Below are 21,657 nucleotides of genomic sequence, written 5' to 3'. Positions count from 1 at the left end.
TGACCAACTCACGTCTCATGCTACACACAGCTAGCGTTCTTACCGTCTCTCTCTCTTCTTTCGGAAGAGGAAGGAAGAGAAACAAAGACAAAAGACAGGCTAAAGCTTGGTGCTAACAGCAGCATGCTAACACCATCCCAATGACAATGCTAGCACGCTGATGTAACGCAGGTATAATGTTAACCATGTTCGGTGTTAGTTTAGCGTGTTAACATGCTAACATTTGCTGATTTGCAGTAAACAAAACGCACGGCTGAGGCTGATGGGAATGTCATTAGTTTTGCTGGTATTTTGTCAAAAATTCAATACGGGTGTCACGATCAGGCTTTGCCCTGTGTGTTCTGTGTCTTTGTTTCTTTCTGTAGCTCCTCACTCACCTAATCAGTTCATTCAGTGCACCTGCCAGTCACACTCACCTCATCAGCTCATTACTCTCACCTGTTCACTCTGCCTAGTCACTATTTAAACCCCTGTCTTTCACTCACTCACTGCCAGATCATTTTGTTTGTTTCCTACCTATCCGCCCGTTTTGCTCATCCTGTTCCCGGTTTCCCAGTCTGTCTGCCCTGCCTTGTCCTGCCGGATTTTCCCCCTCGTCTTTTGTCTTGTCCTTGGATTACCTGTTTTTGTTTGTGAGCTATTAAAGACCTTTTTTCCCCTACTCTGACTGTCTGCGCTTGAGTCCTCATCATGCCCCGTGACAACGGGACAATACATTGTTTTGGTAAGATTATTATACTGGATTAAAGGTCAGGGGATCAAAGTTATTACAGTTCATCCTCAGGGGACCACGAATGTGCGAACCAAATGTCACAGCAATCCATCCAACAGTTGTTGAAATATTTTCATAAAAAATCAAAACCTGTTGGTAGTGATGGAAAAGCTGTCAGACAAATGGAGTAAAATATACAATATTTGCATCTGAGATGTAGTGGAGTATAAGTATAAGTTGCATAAAAGGGAAATACTAAAGTAGTACAAGTACCGGATGTGTTCTTTCTACTTACTAGTACTGGCCTATTTGAGTAAAAATACAGTAGTTCCAACACTTCCTGCTGGTGGAAAAGTAGCCCGAGGAAAGTAGATAGTAGGATTCATCCTCTGGGAACTGAACATCAAGATGATCGAATAGTTGACAAAGATATTTCAGTCTTGACCAAAGTGTGGACAAACACACACACTGTGGAAGCAGCTCATCAGGCATTTCATATTTTCCACCTCACCATTGGCCTTCGGTGAAATCAGCAGAATTATCACAATTTGTTGAAATGCCTAAAATAAAAACATATATTTACAATTTATTACCTGACAATAACATGTAGTGGTTGTGTGAGTTATGACTCAGAAGTAGAGTGACGTTTTTTAGCGCTGCTAAACCGAGGAGGTCAGGGCGAATGAATTGGTCAACTACAGTGCAGAACATTCAACACAGCATACTAATGAAACTATCATAAAACGTATAAAAATATACAAAATACCATACATATAAGAGATGATTCCAAAGGTTTACACTTCAGCAGTCAAATAACTGAGGCACAATGAGTCGGATTGATCGGTTGCGGTTTTGTAAACGCTCTGAGTTGGCCCTTGCCCCCCTTCTCAATGGGGTCACGGTGCTCGGGGAAACCAGTCCCCGATTCCCTCTCTCTCTCTTCCTTCCGCTTGGCCTTTCGCCTCGCGGGATCTGCCTTTTTTTTTTGCGCTGTGTTCGTCATTTTTGTAATTTGTTATTGAATATATGCTGACTCCTGGTCGCCCCGCTTTGATAAGTGTCTGACACCTAGAAACGTCCCAAACACAGCAAAATGAATAAAAAAGTGAAGGCAGAGGGCGGGGTCTCAGATTCAGACACCACCACACACTTCTAGTGAGTCATGATTAAGAGGGATCATTTTTATATGAGCCTATACATTTTCTTTCTGGCTATTGTACCTTTAAACATAATTCACAAAATGCCACAAATAATTACATAGACAGACCATCTTGTGATGGGATCACACTAGCCACACTGGCGACATGGCTCTAGGCATAGTGATCTCGATCTGTCTGTCAGTCTAACATATCGTAAAGATCTCAACAACCATTATTACCATGAAATGTTGTACATTCATAACCCCCTCAGGAGAAGGTAACGCAAGGTTCTAAACTTCTAGTTTTGTTAGATTGCATTATACTAATATTGTCCTTAATGTTTCTCTGTCTGAGTCTGTATCTATCTGTACAGAAATCCTACACCGTACGTAGGACACACCTGAGGAGGAAGTGACATCTTGTTGCCATTGGTGACAGGGGAGGTTGTGGGAGGGAGGAGGGGTTTCATAAAGTGTGTGTGAGAGAGAGAGAGAGAGAGAGAGAGAGAGAGCGCAGCCCAAAAAATGTTGCTGCATTGGAAACTTTAGAGTGATCTGAAAATCAGCAGAGAGGCTGGATGTTGTTAGATGTTTTTAAATGGATTTTCCTCAAAGTGGACCAGGAATGTACTGAGAGAGATGGGGCTGGAGGTCTCAAACCAGGATGTTTGACCCTGTGAGACTGTAAGACGTCTGATATTGGACCTTTTTCTTTAAGATGTGATGAATTGAAGCTGTTGAACCATGTCAGCTTTATGAATTTTACGTGGATATTTGGAAATTGTTCACCCCGTGTGTAGGAAGCGATCCTACAAATATCAGATCAATTCACACACCTTTCTACCTGTGCTTGTGGATATTATTTTTTTTCACGTCAGTGTGGACTAGAAGTCTGCTCACATCAGATACCGCTGTCAGAGTGTGGGAGAGTTTGTTCTGTGCACGCGAAGATGTACAAGCACCGGGAATATGTGGAACTTTATGAGAAGGATCTGGCCAAATGGGCGCTGCTACGCAACGTCAACACTGTGATGAAACACAGCACGCTGATGCCGGTACGCACCTGTGTGGGTGTGTGTGTGTGTGTGTGCGTGTGTGTGTGTGTGCGTGCGTGCGTGCGAGAGAGAGAGAGAGAGAGAGAGAGAAAGTGTTTAAGTTTCATGAGTCATAATTGTATGTCTGCCCTCTGTCCCCTTGTTTCATGCATCAAATATTAATTATATTCCTCTGCGGCCTTGTTGTGAAAGCTTTGTGTGTGTGTGTGTGTGAGAGAGAGAGAGAGAGAGACATGCTGTCTTATCTAATATTGCAGAACTGTGCGCTCACATAATTATGCATGAATCACAAGAATGTGGTTTTCTGTTTTGAATCTGTTCGGAGTTATGAATCATAATTGTATATCTGAAAACTGTGTTTAAGTCTTCAACGTACCTGCGCGCCCGCGTGTGTGCGTGTGTGTGTGTGTGTTATTAAAAACTGTGGCACAAGGGCAACAATTTGTGGCCATGTTTGCGAGCAACAAAAGCAAACTCTATCTCTATTGCACCTTCAAGGAACAGACAGTTTGGGAAATATGCTTATTCCTTCCAAGAGCTTATAGAGATTATTGATTATCATTCAGATGTTAATTATAAGGCTACAGCCAGCAGCCGGTTAGCTGGGCTTAGACTTAGAACAGGGGGAAACAGCTACCCTGGCTCTGTACAAAGATAACAAAATCCACCTGCCAGCACCTCTAAGGCTGTGATCAGACCGACTTTAACTGTGTGAGAAAAAGGAATTGCTCAAACATTGTATTCAAACCCCGTCTCATAGTATTATAAGACACTGTTTAGTGTGTTGATGTCTGATAGGCCTTCAAGCTCATGGATCTGTTATTCAAACTGAACTTCCTGGATCGTATTTCTTTACTTCCATCTTCTGCTGCTTTATACTTCTACTCCGCTACAATTCAGACACAAATATTGTACTTTTTACTTCACTACATTTACTTGATAACATTAGTTACTCGTTATTTCGCAGATTCAGATTAATAATACAAAATATAATCAACCAATGAAACATGAACCTGTGAACAAAGTATTTATAAATAGCCCCACCTCATTCTGCTTCAACATTAAAGTGATTAATGCATCTTACATTAATGCAATTATAATCCAATGTTATAATGTATATTATTCTGAAATGGGTCATTCTGCTTAATCAGTACTTTTACTTTTGGTAATTTGAGTCTGTTTTGATGCTGATATTTTTGTACTTTTAAGTATTATACTTAAACTTAAGTAAAAGATCTGAGTACGTCTTTCACCACTGCTCATCAGTAAGTTAATAAACATGCCACCACTAACACAGCCTCTTTGTTTTAATGCATTCTGACTTCCCAGCGAAGCTAACCAATTGTTATGTTATATCTCATTAGATTAATCCGTTAAAAAAGAAATAAAGAAGTAGCAAAACAAGCACCCTTCTCAAAACGTCAAACTATTCCTTCAAGAAAACTTACTGCATGGGGCCATGAAACCTCATCTTCAGTTACAACTAACAGTTCATTGTGATGCAATGTCAGGTACAACAAGAATAACTTAACCCAACTTTTCAAAAACTCACCACCTTTAAAATTAAAAAGGTGAATCTGAAAAGTTTGTATCACAAACTAAATGTTGCTATATTTTCCAGTAAGTCGACATGATTTTTTTTTCCTCCAGATGTTCGAAAAAACCTTCAGAACAGCAGTTTGTTTTGTTAAACCGTCAGCTGGCTTTAAACATTTTACAGAGATGCCGTTCAGGTCGACAGAAAGTGTGACACTCAAAAGTTTGACAGTATTTAAACACCTCTGATGTACTAACCCTTCTCTTCCGTCTCGACTGTCTTCTGGTTAGATGTCCTACCGGTCCACCTTGGCAAATTCCTGGTACACATTTTGTGTTTTGTACTTTCCAGAAGCTTCTAGTCCAGGTCCTGTCTGCCTGGACCAGGAGATCATTCAGGGTTCATTTCACTGTTTTCAGACTGCACCATTTATGTCAAATATAGAAAGAATTCACTAACCCTGCTGGGTCTTAATGTAACGGCTTAAATAAACAGAGTAGAGGAAGTAAAGGTCAGCCAAAAGCTGTAGAGTAAGATGAAATGATCTAACCCACTCTGACTTGAGTTGAAATGGTTCACATGTCTCCAGACTGCATTAAGCCCGGTCTAGGTGCAGTGTGAAAACGGTTATGATTCAGTTATTGAACCAATAATGGATAATAATGGATTCTAATCATGGGTCTGATCAACGTGCATGTCGTACTAAAGGCACCGTTCATTTCTGGTTCTGATTTATCATGTGATCTTCCTCATTGCTCTTATTCTAACCTTGATTTAAAATTTTTATTCTGTTTTTGTTTCCCCCAGTGATTCAACTCATTTATGATTCCAATCCTAATCCTGAGTTTGAGTTTGATTTTAGATTTTTTTTTTCCAGGGCGACTATGTCTGGTTGGACTTGAAGACTGGTCGGGAGTTTGAGGTGCCGGTCGGCGCGGTGGTCAAACTCTGTGACTCAGGACAGATCCAGGTGCTGGATGACGAAGGCAACGTAAGTGCTGAAACACTCTTTTGTGTTACATTCAGAAGTTTATTCTTTCTGTCTGTGGGAGCATGCAATACTGAAATACTCCATATATATACTACTGCAACTGTACTGTATATCGTGCACTATATGATAAACCCTCGCCATTTTATTTGATCGTCCCGAATGTGTGTGTGAAATGTACACACCCCTTCCCCTTTCTCCCCCCTCCCCCCCAGGAGCACTGGATCTCCCCCCAGAATGCCACCAACATCAAGCCAATGCATCCCACCTCCATCCACGGTGTGGAGGACATGATCCGCCTGGGAGACCTCAACGAAGCTGGCATCCTCCGCAACCTGCTCATCAGATACAGAGAAAAGCTCATATATGTGAGTAGTACTGCAGTACTGTTCTAATACTACTGCTGCACACTGATACTGGTCGACTACAACCTGCTAATCAGTAACAGAGTAAAACTCACCAGTCCACCATCAACCCATTTCCACCAGGTATTAACATGCCTCATCTCGGTAATGATATGTGCTCACCAGTGTTGTTAAGCGTAAATATTTAATACGACCCACATTCTGGCAGAGCAGTAGAATTGGTAGAGTGACTCTACTGTAGGTGACCTGTTTTTTAACTTTAAAGTATGTCCGATTTGTACAGATTTTATTTGATGCGATCACATGACATTCGGCACATGTACACCTGCAACAACATGTCATCCAGATACGGATATCAAATTAACACCAGGTGTAAATCTGAGTTATACGGCTCATTTCACCTGAAGAAGTCCCACAAATGTGGAGTACAAGTCTTTTATTCAAGGACTTTAATTGGGCATACAGTATTAAATTCACACATTACATATTTCCATCGATATTATGCCCAAACAAATGGTAAATACACTGCTGGATTGCTTACTGGTGAAGTTATTGGTAGTAGTTGGAAATGGAAATATTAGTTTTCAGGCTTTCTCCAACGAAACTCATCGAATATAAAAAACTAAAAAACAATCATTCAGAATAAAATAGTGCAGAAGTATAAATATAGGGATAAAATATATCATATATAATATAACTAGTATATTCCTGTCAACAGGAATGTAGTTAGTTTATATACATGATGTGAACAGCTAGTAAAACAGTAAGTGTACAAAGGTAAAGTAACAATATAAAGGTAAATGTTGAATGGTGACCTTAGTTCATTCATAATTACCATCACACCAACACTGCTCCTACGTTATCTTTATACCTCTTGAAGGACTACTAGAGCTTGTTAAACCTTTATGCAGGGCTTACACCTCCTTATTATTGTCGTCTGCTGGTGGCTGTTTTCCTGCTCTCATCTCAATCTCCTGCCTCTTCATCTCTTCTCTCTGTCCCTACTCCTTCTCCTCTACCTGTTCCCCGTTTCCTATGAAGACAAACTGTGGTGGCAGGGTAAGTCCGCTCCCACACGTCAAGCATGGCCGGAGATAGATCCGACCTCAGCTGAAAATAATGCGCCTAACACGTGTATTTAATGCACCTGCACGGCCTCAGAAACAGCAACATGCAGTGCATTTCCTACCAAACTGCATCTGCAAACTGCACGCATGTTGCACGTTTTGAATGTTTCATGTCAGCGGCGTTCTGTCTCATAAATTCCTAAAGCCGCTTAAACTTGAAAGTCAATTTATTTTACTGTGCTCTGCACAAACATTGCATCTACATGTTTGTGATCAGTGACCGCCATCGTCACTCATGGCTTACAGCGAAAACTAAATGGGCTCGCAGGGAAAAGCAGCAACGTTTCTCAATCGCTGAAGCTGTGGAGGTGTCATGTTTTACGGTGCTGGTTCTCCCAGACCTCCAGCCTGGATGCTGCATGTTGTTTTTGTTTCCAACATGGCCGCCTGCTCTCTCGTAGCGAACACTGATACGTCCTCATTGTCATCCCTCACCACCTGAGCTACGACACCTTGCGTCATCTCATCCACCCTTCCTCCAAGTCTCTCCCCTGACCCTGCTGTGTGAGCAGACAGCACAGAATCTCGTGTGTTTGATGCATGTATGATTTATTTGACTTGATGTTCATTCCAAGAATAAAACCATTTAAAAACCGCATATAACTCTGCGTACTACTTCAAGTTTGAAGCCCTCGGAACAGGAAGTACGTCATTATTTTTATTGATTTTTTTTGTTAATTTATTTACTCACAGGGACAAGACAAATACAAATTGTCCCAGGTGTAATGTATACTGGGGCTGAAGCTAATTTACGGATTAAATGCATGTGTCTCTGTGTATGCATTGACATATATCGACATAGATTGTGTGTTACTGCCATTTTATTTTATTCAAAATGAGTTTGACCAATACTGATCTATGATAATTAAACTGACCTGTTCATCAGCTGCAGGGATCAACATTATTCAACATCCACGAACCACTGAATGTTTGGCAGTGGTCGGAAAGTAACTAAGTACATTTAATGTTCTTAAATACCTAACAAGGTGTTTGTACTTTACTTGAGTATTTCCACTTTATACTTCTACTCCACTGCATTTAAGAGGTAAATGTAGTACATTTTACTCCACCATATTTATCTGACTGTAGTTACTTGGCATATTTTGCTGAACATTTGTCAAACAAAACACAAGATTATCTTCTGAAACACGGTTCATTCTCCAGTGAAACGAATATCAGGAACTGAGTTTTATTTTCTCACACATGGTGCAAGTGTATTAGAAATATTTGCAGCCGGTTTTCAATGAAAATCAAGTTGTTTGGACGAACACATTAGAACATTACACTGCGTGGTAAGCACCCAATTATCAACATTATCTATAAAGTTAGACGGTTTTCGCAGATTTAATTGCCCAACACTATTAAAGTACTTTAAAAATCCACCTCTGCCAAAAACAACAAAAATGCAGCTCACACATTAATGCATCAGTGATAATATATGTAAGGTTTATGCTCTGGCAAAAATCTGGCTAAAAGGCTTATTTACAGCCTTTGTAGGTTTAAGGATGGGAATACTTCCACAACGCTGCCGTCCAGTATATGTCTTACAGATCATCGGCATGAAATGGCTCAAAGTTGTCTGCATCATCGACCTTAAATCAGCTCATCCTCTTCCTCTCTGTGTGCAGACGTACACCGGCTCCATCCTGGTGGCCGTCAACCCGTACCAGGTGCTGCCCATCTACACGGCCGACCAGATCCGCCTCTACACCAACAAGAAGATCGGCGAAATGCCGCCCCACATCTTCGCCATCGCTGACAACTGTTACTTCAACATGCAGAGGAACAACCGCGACCAGTGCTGCATCATCAGGTAGGAGGGAGTTCAGGTTGCAAAGTAGAAGTGGCTCAAGGGCAAATCTCCAATATGTGGCAAAGATCTGAGTTTCAGCCCGATGTCTGTCTGTCTGTCGGTCGGTCCACCTCTTTGGTCTTGAGTGAAATATCTCGACACCTATTGGATGGATAATTGTGCAAAAACAGTGATCCCCCAAATCAAACTGAAGCTGATATTTTCAATTTAGTTACTTTCACTTTTTCCTTACAACCTCAGTAGGATTAGTAACATTAGAAATCTTCAGTGACATTAAAACACTCTGGTAGTGTAGTGTATACACATTTACACACTGGTCAGAAAGGAGAGAGGATTCATTTAAACATGGGACATCAAACTTTTCAAATGGACCGACCAAAATATGTACAAAATGTCAAAAATAGCCAAGTACCAGAGGGCTTGACTACGTATTGGTTAAGAAGACATTTCATTTCTCATCTCTAGTATTTCTAATATTTCCCACATTGAGATATTTCCTGATTGATTAGGCAAAGTTCTGAATCAGATTTGACTGGTGCATATAAAAAGTTAATTTGGTATGTTGTAGAAAACAGGAAACATCTGTTAAAATTAAGGCATTGAGAAAAGTGCAGGTACCAAGGATATGTGTGTGTGTGTGTGTGTGTGTGTGTGCGTGTGTTTGTGTGTGTGTGTGACTTGTTAGTGGTGAGTCCGGAGCGGGGAAGACAGAAAGCACCAAACTCATCCTGCAGTTCCTGGCAGCCATCAGCGGTCAACACTCCTGGATAGAACAGCAGGTCCTGGAGGCCAACCCTATACTAGAAGGTAGGAACACACACACACTTAGGTCCACTTAGGTTGAACTCTGGGACAAGATGATGAAATGTTGAGGTCACCTAGTGATGTGTGCATACCGTTTATATTTACAGGTGTACTTTATGTCCGAGCAGGTGATAGAAATATGTTACCTGTCGATCCCGCTCTCGCTCTCCATGGGGACGAGAGACGGATGCAGGCCTTATTCACACTCTGATCCAGCACAGTGTGAATGCCTCAGCTAAAAGAAAAACAACATCTCACCGAGCTACATGCATCTATGTCTCAGTCTCCTCTTAAACTCTTTAGGTTCTCCGTCATGGAACCTTATCAAAGCAGACGAGCGTACACATTAACACCAGGCAGCAACCTCCGGTTCTGAAAAGTGAAGCCGATCAGGGATCTTAAACTTGCATTCTCTCTACTGGCCATCAGGGGGCGACTCCTCTGGTTGTATAGAAGTCTATGAGAAAATGACTCTACTTCTCTCTTGATTTATTCCCTCAGTAAACATTGTAAACATGAGTTTATGGTCTCAATCTCTAGTTTCAAGTCTTCTTCAATACAGCATGATGTTCATTTAGTAAATTATTGTCTATTTAGAGTCAATTGGACCATAAAGTAGGGTATGCTTTAGGGCGGGGCAACCTTGTGATTGACAGGTTGCTACCAGAGCCGTACATCTCTACGTCACTCCTCCACAGTCCAAATAATATGGTCACTACCGGTCACTGGTTGCAAAAAAAATCAAAGATGGCGACGGCCAAAATCAAAGACGATAATGGCCACAAACCAATGGGTGACATAACGACAACTACATCCACTTCTTATGTTCAGTCTATGATTTACACACAAGTAAGAAAGGATAGAGGACAGAGTCTTGAACCTCAACTGTATCTTAAACACAAAGTGTCAAGTTGTTTTTTACAGGTCTTGATCTGGTATTAAAATGTATGTTCCTTCGAAAATGTTATTTTATATGAAATCCCATGTAATGAAAACACACAAATACACACAGAAGTACACACCTGCAGCTGGGTTATCCTTGCGTCCATATGACATCATCGTTACTGGTTTGTCTTCCAGCCTTTGGCAACGCTAAAACCATCCGCAACGACAACTCGTCTCGTTTTGGGAAATACATCGACATCCATTTCAACAAGAGAGGAGCCATAGAGGGAGCCAAGATAGAGCAATACCTGCTGGAGAAATCCAGAGTCTGCCGACAGGTAGGGCACACAATGATAACACCTGTCCACCTGCTCACACTCCTCAGGATCCAAATAACCTAAACATCCTGACAACATGGGAAAAAGCTTTTCCAACCCAATTTTCTTCTTAAATGTCCCTTTGTGTTTCATTAAATGAGAGGATGCCTTTAGACATTCACATGCTAACATTAGCATGCTAAAGTTAAGATGCTAAGGTGAGTGTGCTAACCTTTGCACACTTTGAAAGACACACTGTGAGGATTTTTCAATAATCTTTCTGCAGGTTATAAAGTAGCAAACAAAGAATTATTTTTTCTAATCAGCAATATCTAGATACAAATACACACGTAGAATTATTTACTATATTTTGATTGTTGTATTTTATGTTATTGTCTTTTATGCTCTCTCATTTCTTATATTTCTCTCTTTACATATCACGTTATAGTGTTTGTGTATATACGTACATAACATTTTATACTTTAATATATTATTATATATGTATATAATCATACTTATACCTCTGAAGCCAGGTTTGAAATAAAAATAATAATAACAGTATTGTATTGTATATATTGTATATTTCTTTTTTTTAATGTCATCTCATATTTTTTCATTTTCTTATTTTATTTTGACTGCATTCAAATAGTTATGTATCTGCGTTTTTTCCCTCTCAGCCCGTGTCTGTGCTGCTGTAATGTGAATTTAATGTTCGCTCTCTGCAGGCCCGCGATGAGAGGAACTACCATGTCTTCTACTGCATGCTAAAGGGCATGACTGCAGAGGAGAAGAGGAAACTGGGTCTGAGCAAGGCCACCGACTACACCTACCTGACCATGGTGAGTACTCCCCTCCATCCTCGCGTGAGCTGTGCCGGTCACGTCGTTAGCAACCGGTTAGCTGCTGCAGTAGTTGAGACTTTGACCTTTCGCAGTGAACGGTCACTTGAGCATCGGGACATTGAAACGCTCAGTGAGTGCACAACAACAAACAGCTCACCCTTAAACACTGACAAAACAGAGATGATGGGATAAGAAGTTGAGATACTTCCACTGAGAGCAGTAGTTAGACGGGACTGTTTTTGGAGTACCAGAAAATTGTGAAAACACTAATAAGGTTATGAGTGACATCTTTAAGAATAATCTTAACATAGAGCTGCAGCCTCTGAAATATATTGGAACCTTCGTCTTTGACCAAAAGCTAACTGTAAGTAAAACCTTCAGTTTGAGAGACCTTCAGCGGTTTGAGAGACCGCTGAAAAGAGGCACAACGGTGTGTAATGTCAACGTACAATGAAAGTGAGAAAAACATTAAAAAGTTGGGGAATAGCCCTGAACATTGGAACAGGAATCTAAACAAGTGGGGGGGAGGGGGGACAAGATGGGAATCACTGTTTGGAAAAATACAGGAAAAGTCAGGAAAAAACACATGAACTTTCTGTTCCTTTATAAGAGCTTTGAGGGGAAATGTCCTCATTAAAAACTGACCAAACGGATGATGTGATGAGAAGTTGAGATACTTCTTCCAGCTCTACTAGGAGTTTGATAACAGAGAAGGTTTCAGGGATGTAAAACGTGTTATGTTTTGTCCTTTACAGTCAAACAGCAAGGAAACAAACAGCTATAACTGAAATATAAAAGGACAAAATACTCAATACAATTGGATGATATTTATTAATGTTTGATCGCCACAAACTGAGTCTCGCTTTCTCTGTTTCTCTGCAGGGTAAATGTATAGTTTGTGATGGCCGAGACGACATGAAAGAGTACTCCAACATCCGCTCTGCAATGAAGGTATTAAAACCACACACTGATCATAGTACAGCAAAGAGACATTAGCTCCAGCTGTAACTTTAGCGCTTTAGTAGCTACTTAAAGTCAAATAATACTCTTAAAAAGCTTGGATATGAAAGACACTGAAATAATCGCCTGTGCTCTGTTCTGCAGGTGCTGATGTTCACAGACAAAGAGAACTGGGAGATTACTAAACTGCTGGCTGCTATATTACACATGGGGAACCTCAGATACGAAGGTAAAGTCAAAAGGATTCTTGGTGAATTTTACAACACAGTGTATGAGTTTGTTGCTGCTCTGGTATGTTTCCCTGTCCGGTCGTCCAGTTTCTTGCGTTGAATACCAGTAGACACTATTCAGGACTGGAAAAAGATTTGCGAGCTTTTTAAGGTTCAGAAAAACGATTTATCTGTATTTTAATCCACAGTTAATATTGTCCTAAAACGACAGTCGAATTTGTAGTAAGTAGGTAGTAATAAGTTCTCTTTGTATCTAAAAACAATCAGAATGTATCAGATGTCTATTACAAAGGAAATAAAAGATATTTTGGTTGTTGCAACACAGAGGTTTACAAAGCATTTCCAGTTTTAGTTATTCTAGGATTATTATGGTACAGCAGTATAACCGTCCCCAGCATTGAGTGAGCCGCTTGTTGACCTTTGACCCTGCAGCTCGTACCTACGACAACCTGGATGCCTGCGAGGTCGTCCGGAGCCCTCACCTCACCACTGCTGCTACGCTGCTGGAGGTGACACACACACAAAAAAAAAACACAAACACACACACATACGGCTGTCAATCTGTTTCAGTAATGGCAGGTTCATCCATATGCTCTACAGTATGTAAGTGGGTGGTTTAGACACACAGAAGGAAGAAGAGAGGGCGTCTATATCCTGTTCAAAGCTCTCCGCTACAGACAATCCACAATACAAAATATCATAACCAATTAATTAAAACCTGTGCCTGTATTATTAAATAAACTAAAATAAATATCATGTTATATATGTAAAATATTTAATCGCGATTAATCGCATGGATTTTTTGCTATTAATCGTGATTAATCGCATTGTTATGGCAAAGTTCAATAATGAATTCAAAAGTAGTGTATTGCGCACTTTTATTTTAAAAGTACTGCTATATGAACAAAAGTGCAATAACATTTGGTTCACGAGATGCAGGCAGCATGTTTTATACTTAATGTGAATATAATTCATACTTTGTTGGCATCTTATTCTGAAAACCGGATGTTCGTCTGAAGAAACCGGATGTTGTCTCACGTTAATCTTTCTGCTAACTTTCAAAGTCCTTCGCTCGCTCCCGATTTGTGCCGTTTAAATGCGTTTACCGTGAATTTCAGCATATAGGTGCACTAAAATTACTGACTATAGGATGTTTGCTGGCTTTTATCCCACTGTTCTTGTCATCCTCTTGTTGTTATGTCTATGTATTGTCTCTTGTCTTTCAATTTAAAAAAAATAAAAAATAAAAAAAATAAAAAATTATAATAAATTACAAAAATGCGTTAACGCGCGATAAAATAATTGTCGGCGTTAATTAATGAATGCGTTAACGCGAAATTAACGCGTTAACTTGCCCAGCACTAATATATACATATGATTCAAGGGCCTCTGGGTTTGTACCCTTGAGGCCCAGCTACCTGTGACCTCAGGTCAGCTAACATTTTGATTAAGGCAATTTTGTGCACCTTTACAATAATCAATATCCAAAAATGTTATCTTTCATTTTAGCATGATTTCTAGACGATGACTTGAGGTTGAATTATCTAACCATTAAATAAAAACTAAAGAGATGGCTTTAAGCAAACCAAACCTGCATCACGAGTACCGTATTTTCCGCACTATAAAGCGCACCGGATTATAAGGCGCACCTTCAATGAATGGCCTATTTTAGAACTGTTTTTATATATAGGGCGCACCGGATTATAAGGCGCATAGAATAGAATAGCGTCGTAAGCGTGTCTCTTGAAAGGTGCCATTTTGGGGTCTTTATACACACAAGTGGTGTTGGACTAGGAGTAAGCACAGTACCGGTGTTTACCGCGGTGCGGCTTTGTAGTTTACCAGTCGTACTGAAACATTTTGACAGAGCGCCGTGTACAACCAGTATGGATCAACCAATTAACCAATTGATCCATATATAAGGCGCTCCGGATTACAAGGCGCACTGTCGTTTTTTGAGAAAATTAAAGGCTTTTAAGTGCGCCTTATAGTGCGGAAAATACGGTAATCACATTACCTCATCTCTGGCACTGCCATCATGTACTCTTTTGCAAATCTGCTACTTTTGTAATGTATTTATGTATTTTATTGTATTGCGTTGTATTGTGCTGTACAGTACAGTGTTGTACTATAGTGTTGTAATGTTGAAGTGTACTGATACTATTAGGTCACATTGTAATAACCTGCTCGGGACTAAAAATGAAAATTAGCTCTCAAGCTAACTCTGGCACATTTACATTGTGGTGGAAACTGAAATGTTGATGAATGTGCACTGTCCTTGGTAAATAAATAAATACTACTGAAGGAGATGAAACAGTTGTGTGTGCATGTGTGTGTTCAGGTGGACGGTAAGGACCTGATGAACTGTCTGACCAGCCGAACTCTGATCACCAGAGGAGAGACCGTCTCCACCCCACTCAGCATGGAACAAGCTCTGGACGTACGGGACGCTTTCGTGAAGGTGAAACACTTGATCATTAAAACCGCTTTTTAGTCGTCTTTTCTTCACACATTACCTTAAATATAAGGCGAAAAAAATATCCATTACAGGAGGTTACAGGTGCACTGTGGAGTTTTCTACCGCGTTGAATGTACTTCCTTCAACATAAAACATTTTTGAAAGCAAATAGTTTAAGTATTTTAAGTCCTGCTATTTTTTTATACCCATGTTTACGAGCTAGAGTTCTTCTTCTCTGCCTTTAGTGGCATTTGGCTGCGTTTCTGAGCGCATCATCACCACCTGTAGATCACTGGAACAGTTTGAAAACATTTGTAGGGATGTGAATTCTAAGGCCAAAAAACACCCCAAATACTTCATAGTGCTACTTGAGGTCCAAAACTCTGCCGGTCTTTAAAGTATTACGGTGACTTGACGTGTGTGTGTGTGTGTATGTGTGTGTGTGTGCAGGGAATTTACGGCCGCTTGTTTGTGTGGATCGTGGAGAAGATCAACGCGGCCATTTACAAGCCGATGCCCTCACAGCCCAAAGCTCTCAGACGCTCCATCGGACTGCTGGACATCTTCGGCTTTGAGAACTTCACTGTCAACAGGTACAGCACGCCCCAAAAGACCAGCACTCAGACCTGACACAGACAGGACAGTAACATGACCAGCTGATCTCATTAGCATCAGAAGGATTTCCTTTCATTCTCTTTTCATTTGTTTCTCCGTATCATCTTGGTCCCGTTAGTTTTCCTCCTCTCGTGTTTGTTGATCAGATGCAGCGTGTTTGATTATTTGGTATTTGTCTAGTTCCCTATTTCCTTCTTCAACATCAGGTATCTGATTATGAAATGAATGATCGCATGAATAAATTGTGTAAAATATATAAATGATTTGTGAAATAACTAAAGAAAGGATTGAAACTCAACATAATACTAAACTTTAATAATCAGCATCTTTATTTTCACATTGAAGAGTTTTATAGGACCAATCATGGGTATTTTGCATTAGATCTAGATTGATTTTTGTTGTGACCAGTTGTATATCAACTTGAAAAGAAGCTGTTTGTCAAACTGGCCTCTTACAATGTGAATAAATGTCCAGTTAAACTTCTTCCTCTCACCCACGCTTCCTGACTTGAAGAGCCACCGAGTGCAAAGTAATTTTCTCTCGTCGCTTCTCGTCCCTCCGTCCCGCAGCTTTGAGCAGCTGTGCATCAACTTCGCCAACGAGAACCTGCAGCAGTTCTTCGTCCGGCACGTCTTCAAGCTGGAGCAGGAGGAGTACAACCTGGAGAACATCAACTGGCAGCACATCGAGTTCACCGACAACCAGGACGCCCTGGACATGATCGCCATCAAACCCATGAACATCATCTCGCTCATCGACGAGGAGAGTCGCTTCCCCAAGGTACGCGCGCTCGGGTGGTTGGATGGTGGGACGCAGATAAGCGACCAACCGAGTACCCCACCGCTCTCTCCTTCCTTTTTCGAGACTGCAGAAACGTGAGCTGCTGAGTGTAAATCCGCGGTATCGCCGTTCGCCTCGCTCAGAGGCCGTCCTCACCATAATACTTTACACTACTTTAGGAGGGAGGGAGGTCAGACGGCAGCTGGCAGTACCACGGGTCTGCACTTTGCGGCTCACGTCACAGCAGTTTCACAAGCGTGTGTGAGAACTACGGTGGCCTTGAGGTCACTCAAAAACACAAAAGGCCTCTCTTTGGAGCCAGTGTGTTTGGTTTGTCCCTTCTGGGCTACTGTAGAAACATGGCGGAGGACTCAGTGAAGTAAACCTGCTCCTTATGTAGATGTGAAGGACTCATTCTTAGTTTCAGGTGATACGCTTCAGAAAACATAGTTATGAATAGTTATGAATCTTATATTTCAATCTGCCAGTAGATCCCCTGAAATGCCGCACACTGGCCCTTTAAGTAAATGTACAAATGTATTAGCACCCAAATCCACTGTGGATTATTTTTGGTCCATTTACAGGCACTGTTATTTAACAAAGTCATTTTAGAGGAATAATCCGATTGACTTCACATATAGTCAGTATCTTCTAAACACCTTTGCGATGAAACATTCAAACTTTTAGATTTCATGGAAACAGCGTTGCTGTCGGGAAGCAGATCATTTATTTATTATTTCATTGTAAATTCTCACTTTAGCTTTGTGTGCTGCTTATATATTCTTGAATGTTTATTGTTGTAGATAAAATACTTAAAGTAGCTAGAATCAATATTGCTTTTAATAATGATGTGTCAAATTACAAAGTCAAAGTTGTCTCCGTCAGTGATGAACCTACAGAGAGTTATCAGCTGAATCTACGGCTCCTCTCGGCTTTACGGAATTCTATATTGCGTTTCAGCTCTTTATTTATCTGTCTGGCACCAGCGCTCTCGTAGTGTCGTTTACGGAGAAGAAGCTGTAAAAGGTCACTGTACTACCTGCTCAGCAGAAAAGACAGACAGAGTTAGACACTACCTGGTGAACATAGTGGAGCATTTAGCAGCTAAAGAGACAGATGTTTCCCTCTGGAGTTGGTGGAGACCAAAACCAGAGCTAAAAGAGAGTAAATGTCACACATCAACTTAAAAGGTGTTACCGTCAACTTCACCAGGGGCTTTGAATATGAAAATGTGTCTTTTTGTTTCCGTCTCTGTGTGTGTCCTGCAGGGCACGGACACCACCATGCTGAACAAGCTGAACCACCAGCACAAGCTCAACACATACTACATCCCTCCAAAGAACAACCACGAGACCCAGTTTGGCATCCAGCACTTTGCTGGAGTGGTTTACTACGAAACGAGAGGTCAGAGTCACTTCAGACACACCAGGAGGAGATAATGAAAATGTTCCTGTGTTACTGTGGGAACATATTAGATATTTAATGAAGCCAGTTTGATGTGTTTCCTTCTGTTCTGTTCTATCTACTTATGGTATTATTATTTATTGTTGAGCACGTGTTGTGTGTTTTTGTTTCATATTTGCTGAGATAGCTGATGATGCAAAACATGTTATCGATGATGATTACATGCGTCTGTGCTTGTTTATTATGTGCACGCTCTGACACAGTGTGTGTGTGTGTGTGTGTGTGTGTGTGTGTGTGTCCTGCAGGCTTCCTGGAGAAGAACAGAGACACTTTATACGGTGACATCATCCAGCTGGTTCACTCCTCCAAGAACAAGTTCATCAAACAAATCTTCCAGGCTGATGTCGCTATGGTAACGGATACTCTCACACACACACACACACACACACACACACTATGAGGGGGAGCGAGGGAAGCGGAGGACAAGATGCGTGTGTTAAGCTGAACTTTTACAAAACAATTTTGGAACATTAACGTAAGCACCGAATTTGTAGCAGACTTCTGTCTACTTGATCTGATTTCCTGTGGAGGGGGTCATCAGTGGGGCGTCGCTCCTCTTTAACCCACATCTCTGTGAATGTCCAGGGGGGACGGAGGCAACGCCCGGGTCTATTTACTGAGATGAGCAGCAGACTGTTGAGCGTGGAGATGTTCATCACGTGGCCTAGACGTGATGTCATCTCTATTGTCAAACAAGCACGAGCGCTGACAGTGAAAGTCCTTTTCTGATTTCATTGTTGTTTGCTCTGCGCTTTACTAAGATATATTCAAACATATTTTGTGATATGATCTTTTGGTGAAGTTGCATTAATCACTACCAGGGGGGAGACATTTTGTCTTCACTAGGAATACAAATAATTTAGCAGAATGTATAGATCAGGCTTCAAGGATTGAGGTGACATGTTGTCGGGTTGAACCGAACAGATTCTAGCTGAAATGTTTTGATCCTGGTTCGATCATGTGAAGCACTATAAAAGTACCATATCAATTGTAAACAATACTCAGATACACTTTACATAAAAAATAAATATTAGTTTTATTAGTTTCTGGGGATTTCTCATTGCAACGTTTGGTAAACTTAGATTTATTTTGACTGGAAGTGTAACTTTGTTGTCGTGTCTAACATGAAAATATTGTCATTTAGTTTCCCACTGTGACCACTAGAGGGCAGTAAACGCCCATGTTTCTAAATACACTCACGTCATTGTGAGCTCAAAAATAGTCAAAACACACAGAAACCACACCATACAACATTTCACTTCACTATCAAAACTTTAACTATATTTTGCTGAAACATACTTTTACATAAGTAAGGTTTTGAATGTAGGATTTTTACTTGTAGTGGAGTATTATCACATTATGGTAGTAGTACTTTTACTGAAGTAAATTGTCTGAATACTTCTTCCATCTCTGGCTGCAACTAACAATTATTTCCATTTTTGATTAATCTGTTCATTATTTTATGGATTAATCAATCGTTTGTCAATTGCTTGTTTTATTTAAGCCCAGAGAGAAAAGACTCAAATCATAACATTTGAACCAGCAAATGTTTCTAATTTTTGCTGGTCAATTAGTCAATTCTCACGATTGACTAATCAACTTTTAATTGATAAAGTTGTTCTGGCTTCACTTTTAATTTTAACTCTGAACCTGCAACGTCAGCCTCACAAAGACATTTATATTTAGAGACGGAAAGAGGAGAAAGGTTAGTGTCAGAGCTCAGGAAGAGAGAAAGGAGTCCTCATTGTTTCTGACCATGACACTTTCTGTGCTGTCTCACTTGTGTGTGTGTGTGTGTGTGTGTGTGTGTGTGTGTGTGTGTGTGTGTGTGTGTGTGTGTGTGTGTGTGTGTGTGTGTGTGTGTGTGTGTTTAGGGGGCAGAGACCAGGAAGCGTTCGCCCACTCTGAGCAGTCAGTTTAAGAGATCTCTGGAGCTGCTGATGAGAACTCTGAGTGTTTGTCAGCCTTTCTTCGTTCGCTGCATCAAACCCAACGAGTACAAGAAATCCATGGTGAGTGTCGGCACTCTGTATCCAAATAGAACACCGTAGAATAAGTTTACTTTGAATGGATTTTAGTTGACATGCAGTGCAATAGAAATAGAAGCACTTGGTTACTAGTCGACTCGCTCTGCAGCAGCTGGAAAGCAAAACATTTCTCAGCGAGTTCACTAACTGTGTTAAAAATGAATTGTGGGGTGGACAAAATAATGTAAACACATTAAGTCTAATAATATCGTAATTCATATTTCAAAGGCAAACAGTCGTAAATTAAAGCAAATTAATATTTACAGTATTTAATATTTACATGTTTTTAAACTTATCCATTTGTGTTGAAGCTGTTTTTGATCAAGTGTTAAAATGATTTCCTCCACACGTTGTACTTCTTCCTGTTATTTTGTCCAAGCCTGCGGATAGATGCTTAATCTGTTGTGAACTCAGGCTGTAGTGAAATATATATTCATACACAAACACTTGATTTTTAAGTTTGTTTGTAACTGAGGAGGTCATCAGTGTTTGTAATTGTTCATATCACTAATATGAGGTTACAGAATGAAATTAATCCATAAAAAGTTTAACATGCTTTTATTTTGACCTTAATGTATTTTGTCCATTGGAATAAACACTATTCAGTTTTCAATATATATTTCTAATTATAAACATTTCAGACTTTTTACTTCGATAAATCAAACGGGGTGTTAAATGAAGTCAAATGTGCCCCAACAGTGTTTTCTCACCAATAACGTCTGTAAACATTGTTCATTACTAAATATTCAAACATGGATCAAAACACCACGTGGAGTCCGCTGATCATGTTCATCAAAACAAGTCAAGAGTCAATTAGTGCCAAGATGCATGAAAAATAAAACATAATAGTGAATTAAAAATAAAGGAAGTTTCACAGTGGTTTAGAATTATAGCCCTTCTAAAGGAAAACTGATCAGTTGTACATCAGTTACTCCCCCGTATTACTCCACTCTGTTCTTCATGCCTCCACAGTGAACGGAGAATCTCAAAAACAGAGAACAGTCTTGATGAGTAAATGGAAGCCGTGCTTAATACCAGCAAAACTATATCCAAACCTTTGTTGACAAACTGTCACACCTCGTTCAGCATAAGAACAATAATGTGTCATTTATTTAATGTGTATTTGTTTGGGGAGAAGTATGGAGCGTAAACCAAAGCCACACAGCACAGCATTTATAGCCTGAGCTAATTTGCAACTGAACCACAGATAAACAAGAGACAGTACAAAACATGAACTTATCCAGTCGTGTGCTCGGTATTTCCCAAACATGCAGTTCTGCTAAAAAACTGTCTTAAACCCTTTGCCACTCGTTTGTAGAGCGCCTGCGCAATCTTGAGACTTGGCAGAAGAGTTTTAAATAGTCAGGTTCTAGCAAGGATGCATGTGTTTGGGAAGTAGTGATAATAATACTGAAAAAATCAAACTTGGATTATAATGCACAAGCTGTGTGAGAGTTTGTATGAAGGTTTTGATGTAATTTAGCCGTTGTTAAACGCCGCCCCCATTTACTTCAACTCATCAAGACTTCTCTTCTTCTTT

General features: G+C 40.3%; 1 protein-coding gene across 1 annotated transcript in view; it reads left to right on the top strand.

The window, feature by feature from the left end:
* Positions 1-2,800: 2,800 nt before the first annotated feature.
* The window catches only part of myo7aa (myosin VIIAa), a 44,560-nt gene continuing 25,703 nt past the window's right edge, over positions 2,801-21,657 (top strand). Inside the window, exons 1-16 of the mRNA XM_076111993.1 lie at positions 2,801-2,905; positions 5,320-5,433; positions 5,646-5,798; positions 8,551-8,735; positions 9,421-9,542; positions 10,620-10,762; positions 11,467-11,580; positions 12,466-12,534; positions 12,688-12,772; positions 13,206-13,282; positions 15,115-15,234; positions 15,682-15,824; positions 16,416-16,626; positions 17,895-18,030; positions 18,336-18,442; positions 19,965-20,102. Of these exons, the coding sequence (XP_075968108.1) occupies positions 2,801-2,905; positions 5,320-5,433; positions 5,646-5,798; positions 8,551-8,735; positions 9,421-9,542; positions 10,620-10,762; positions 11,467-11,580; positions 12,466-12,534; positions 12,688-12,772; positions 13,206-13,282; positions 15,115-15,234; positions 15,682-15,824; positions 16,416-16,626; positions 17,895-18,030; positions 18,336-18,442; positions 19,965-20,102 (2,022 nt within the window). The remainder of the gene's footprint in view (positions 2,906-5,319; positions 5,434-5,645; positions 5,799-8,550; positions 8,736-9,420; positions 9,543-10,619; positions 10,763-11,466; positions 11,581-12,465; positions 12,535-12,687; positions 12,773-13,205; positions 13,283-15,114; positions 15,235-15,681; positions 15,825-16,415; positions 16,627-17,894; positions 18,031-18,335; positions 18,443-19,964; positions 20,103-21,657) is intronic.

Source organism: Anarhichas minor, unplaced genomic scaffold, assembly GCF_050575085.1.
Source record: "Anarhichas minor isolate MPS153535 unplaced genomic scaffold, ASM5057508v1 ptg000046l, whole genome shotgun sequence".
NCBI lineage: Eukaryota > Metazoa > Chordata > Actinopteri > Perciformes > Anarhichadidae > Anarhichas > Anarhichas minor.
Note: the sequence above shows the minus strand (reverse complement) of the source record. Positions and strands in the feature narration are given on the sequence as shown.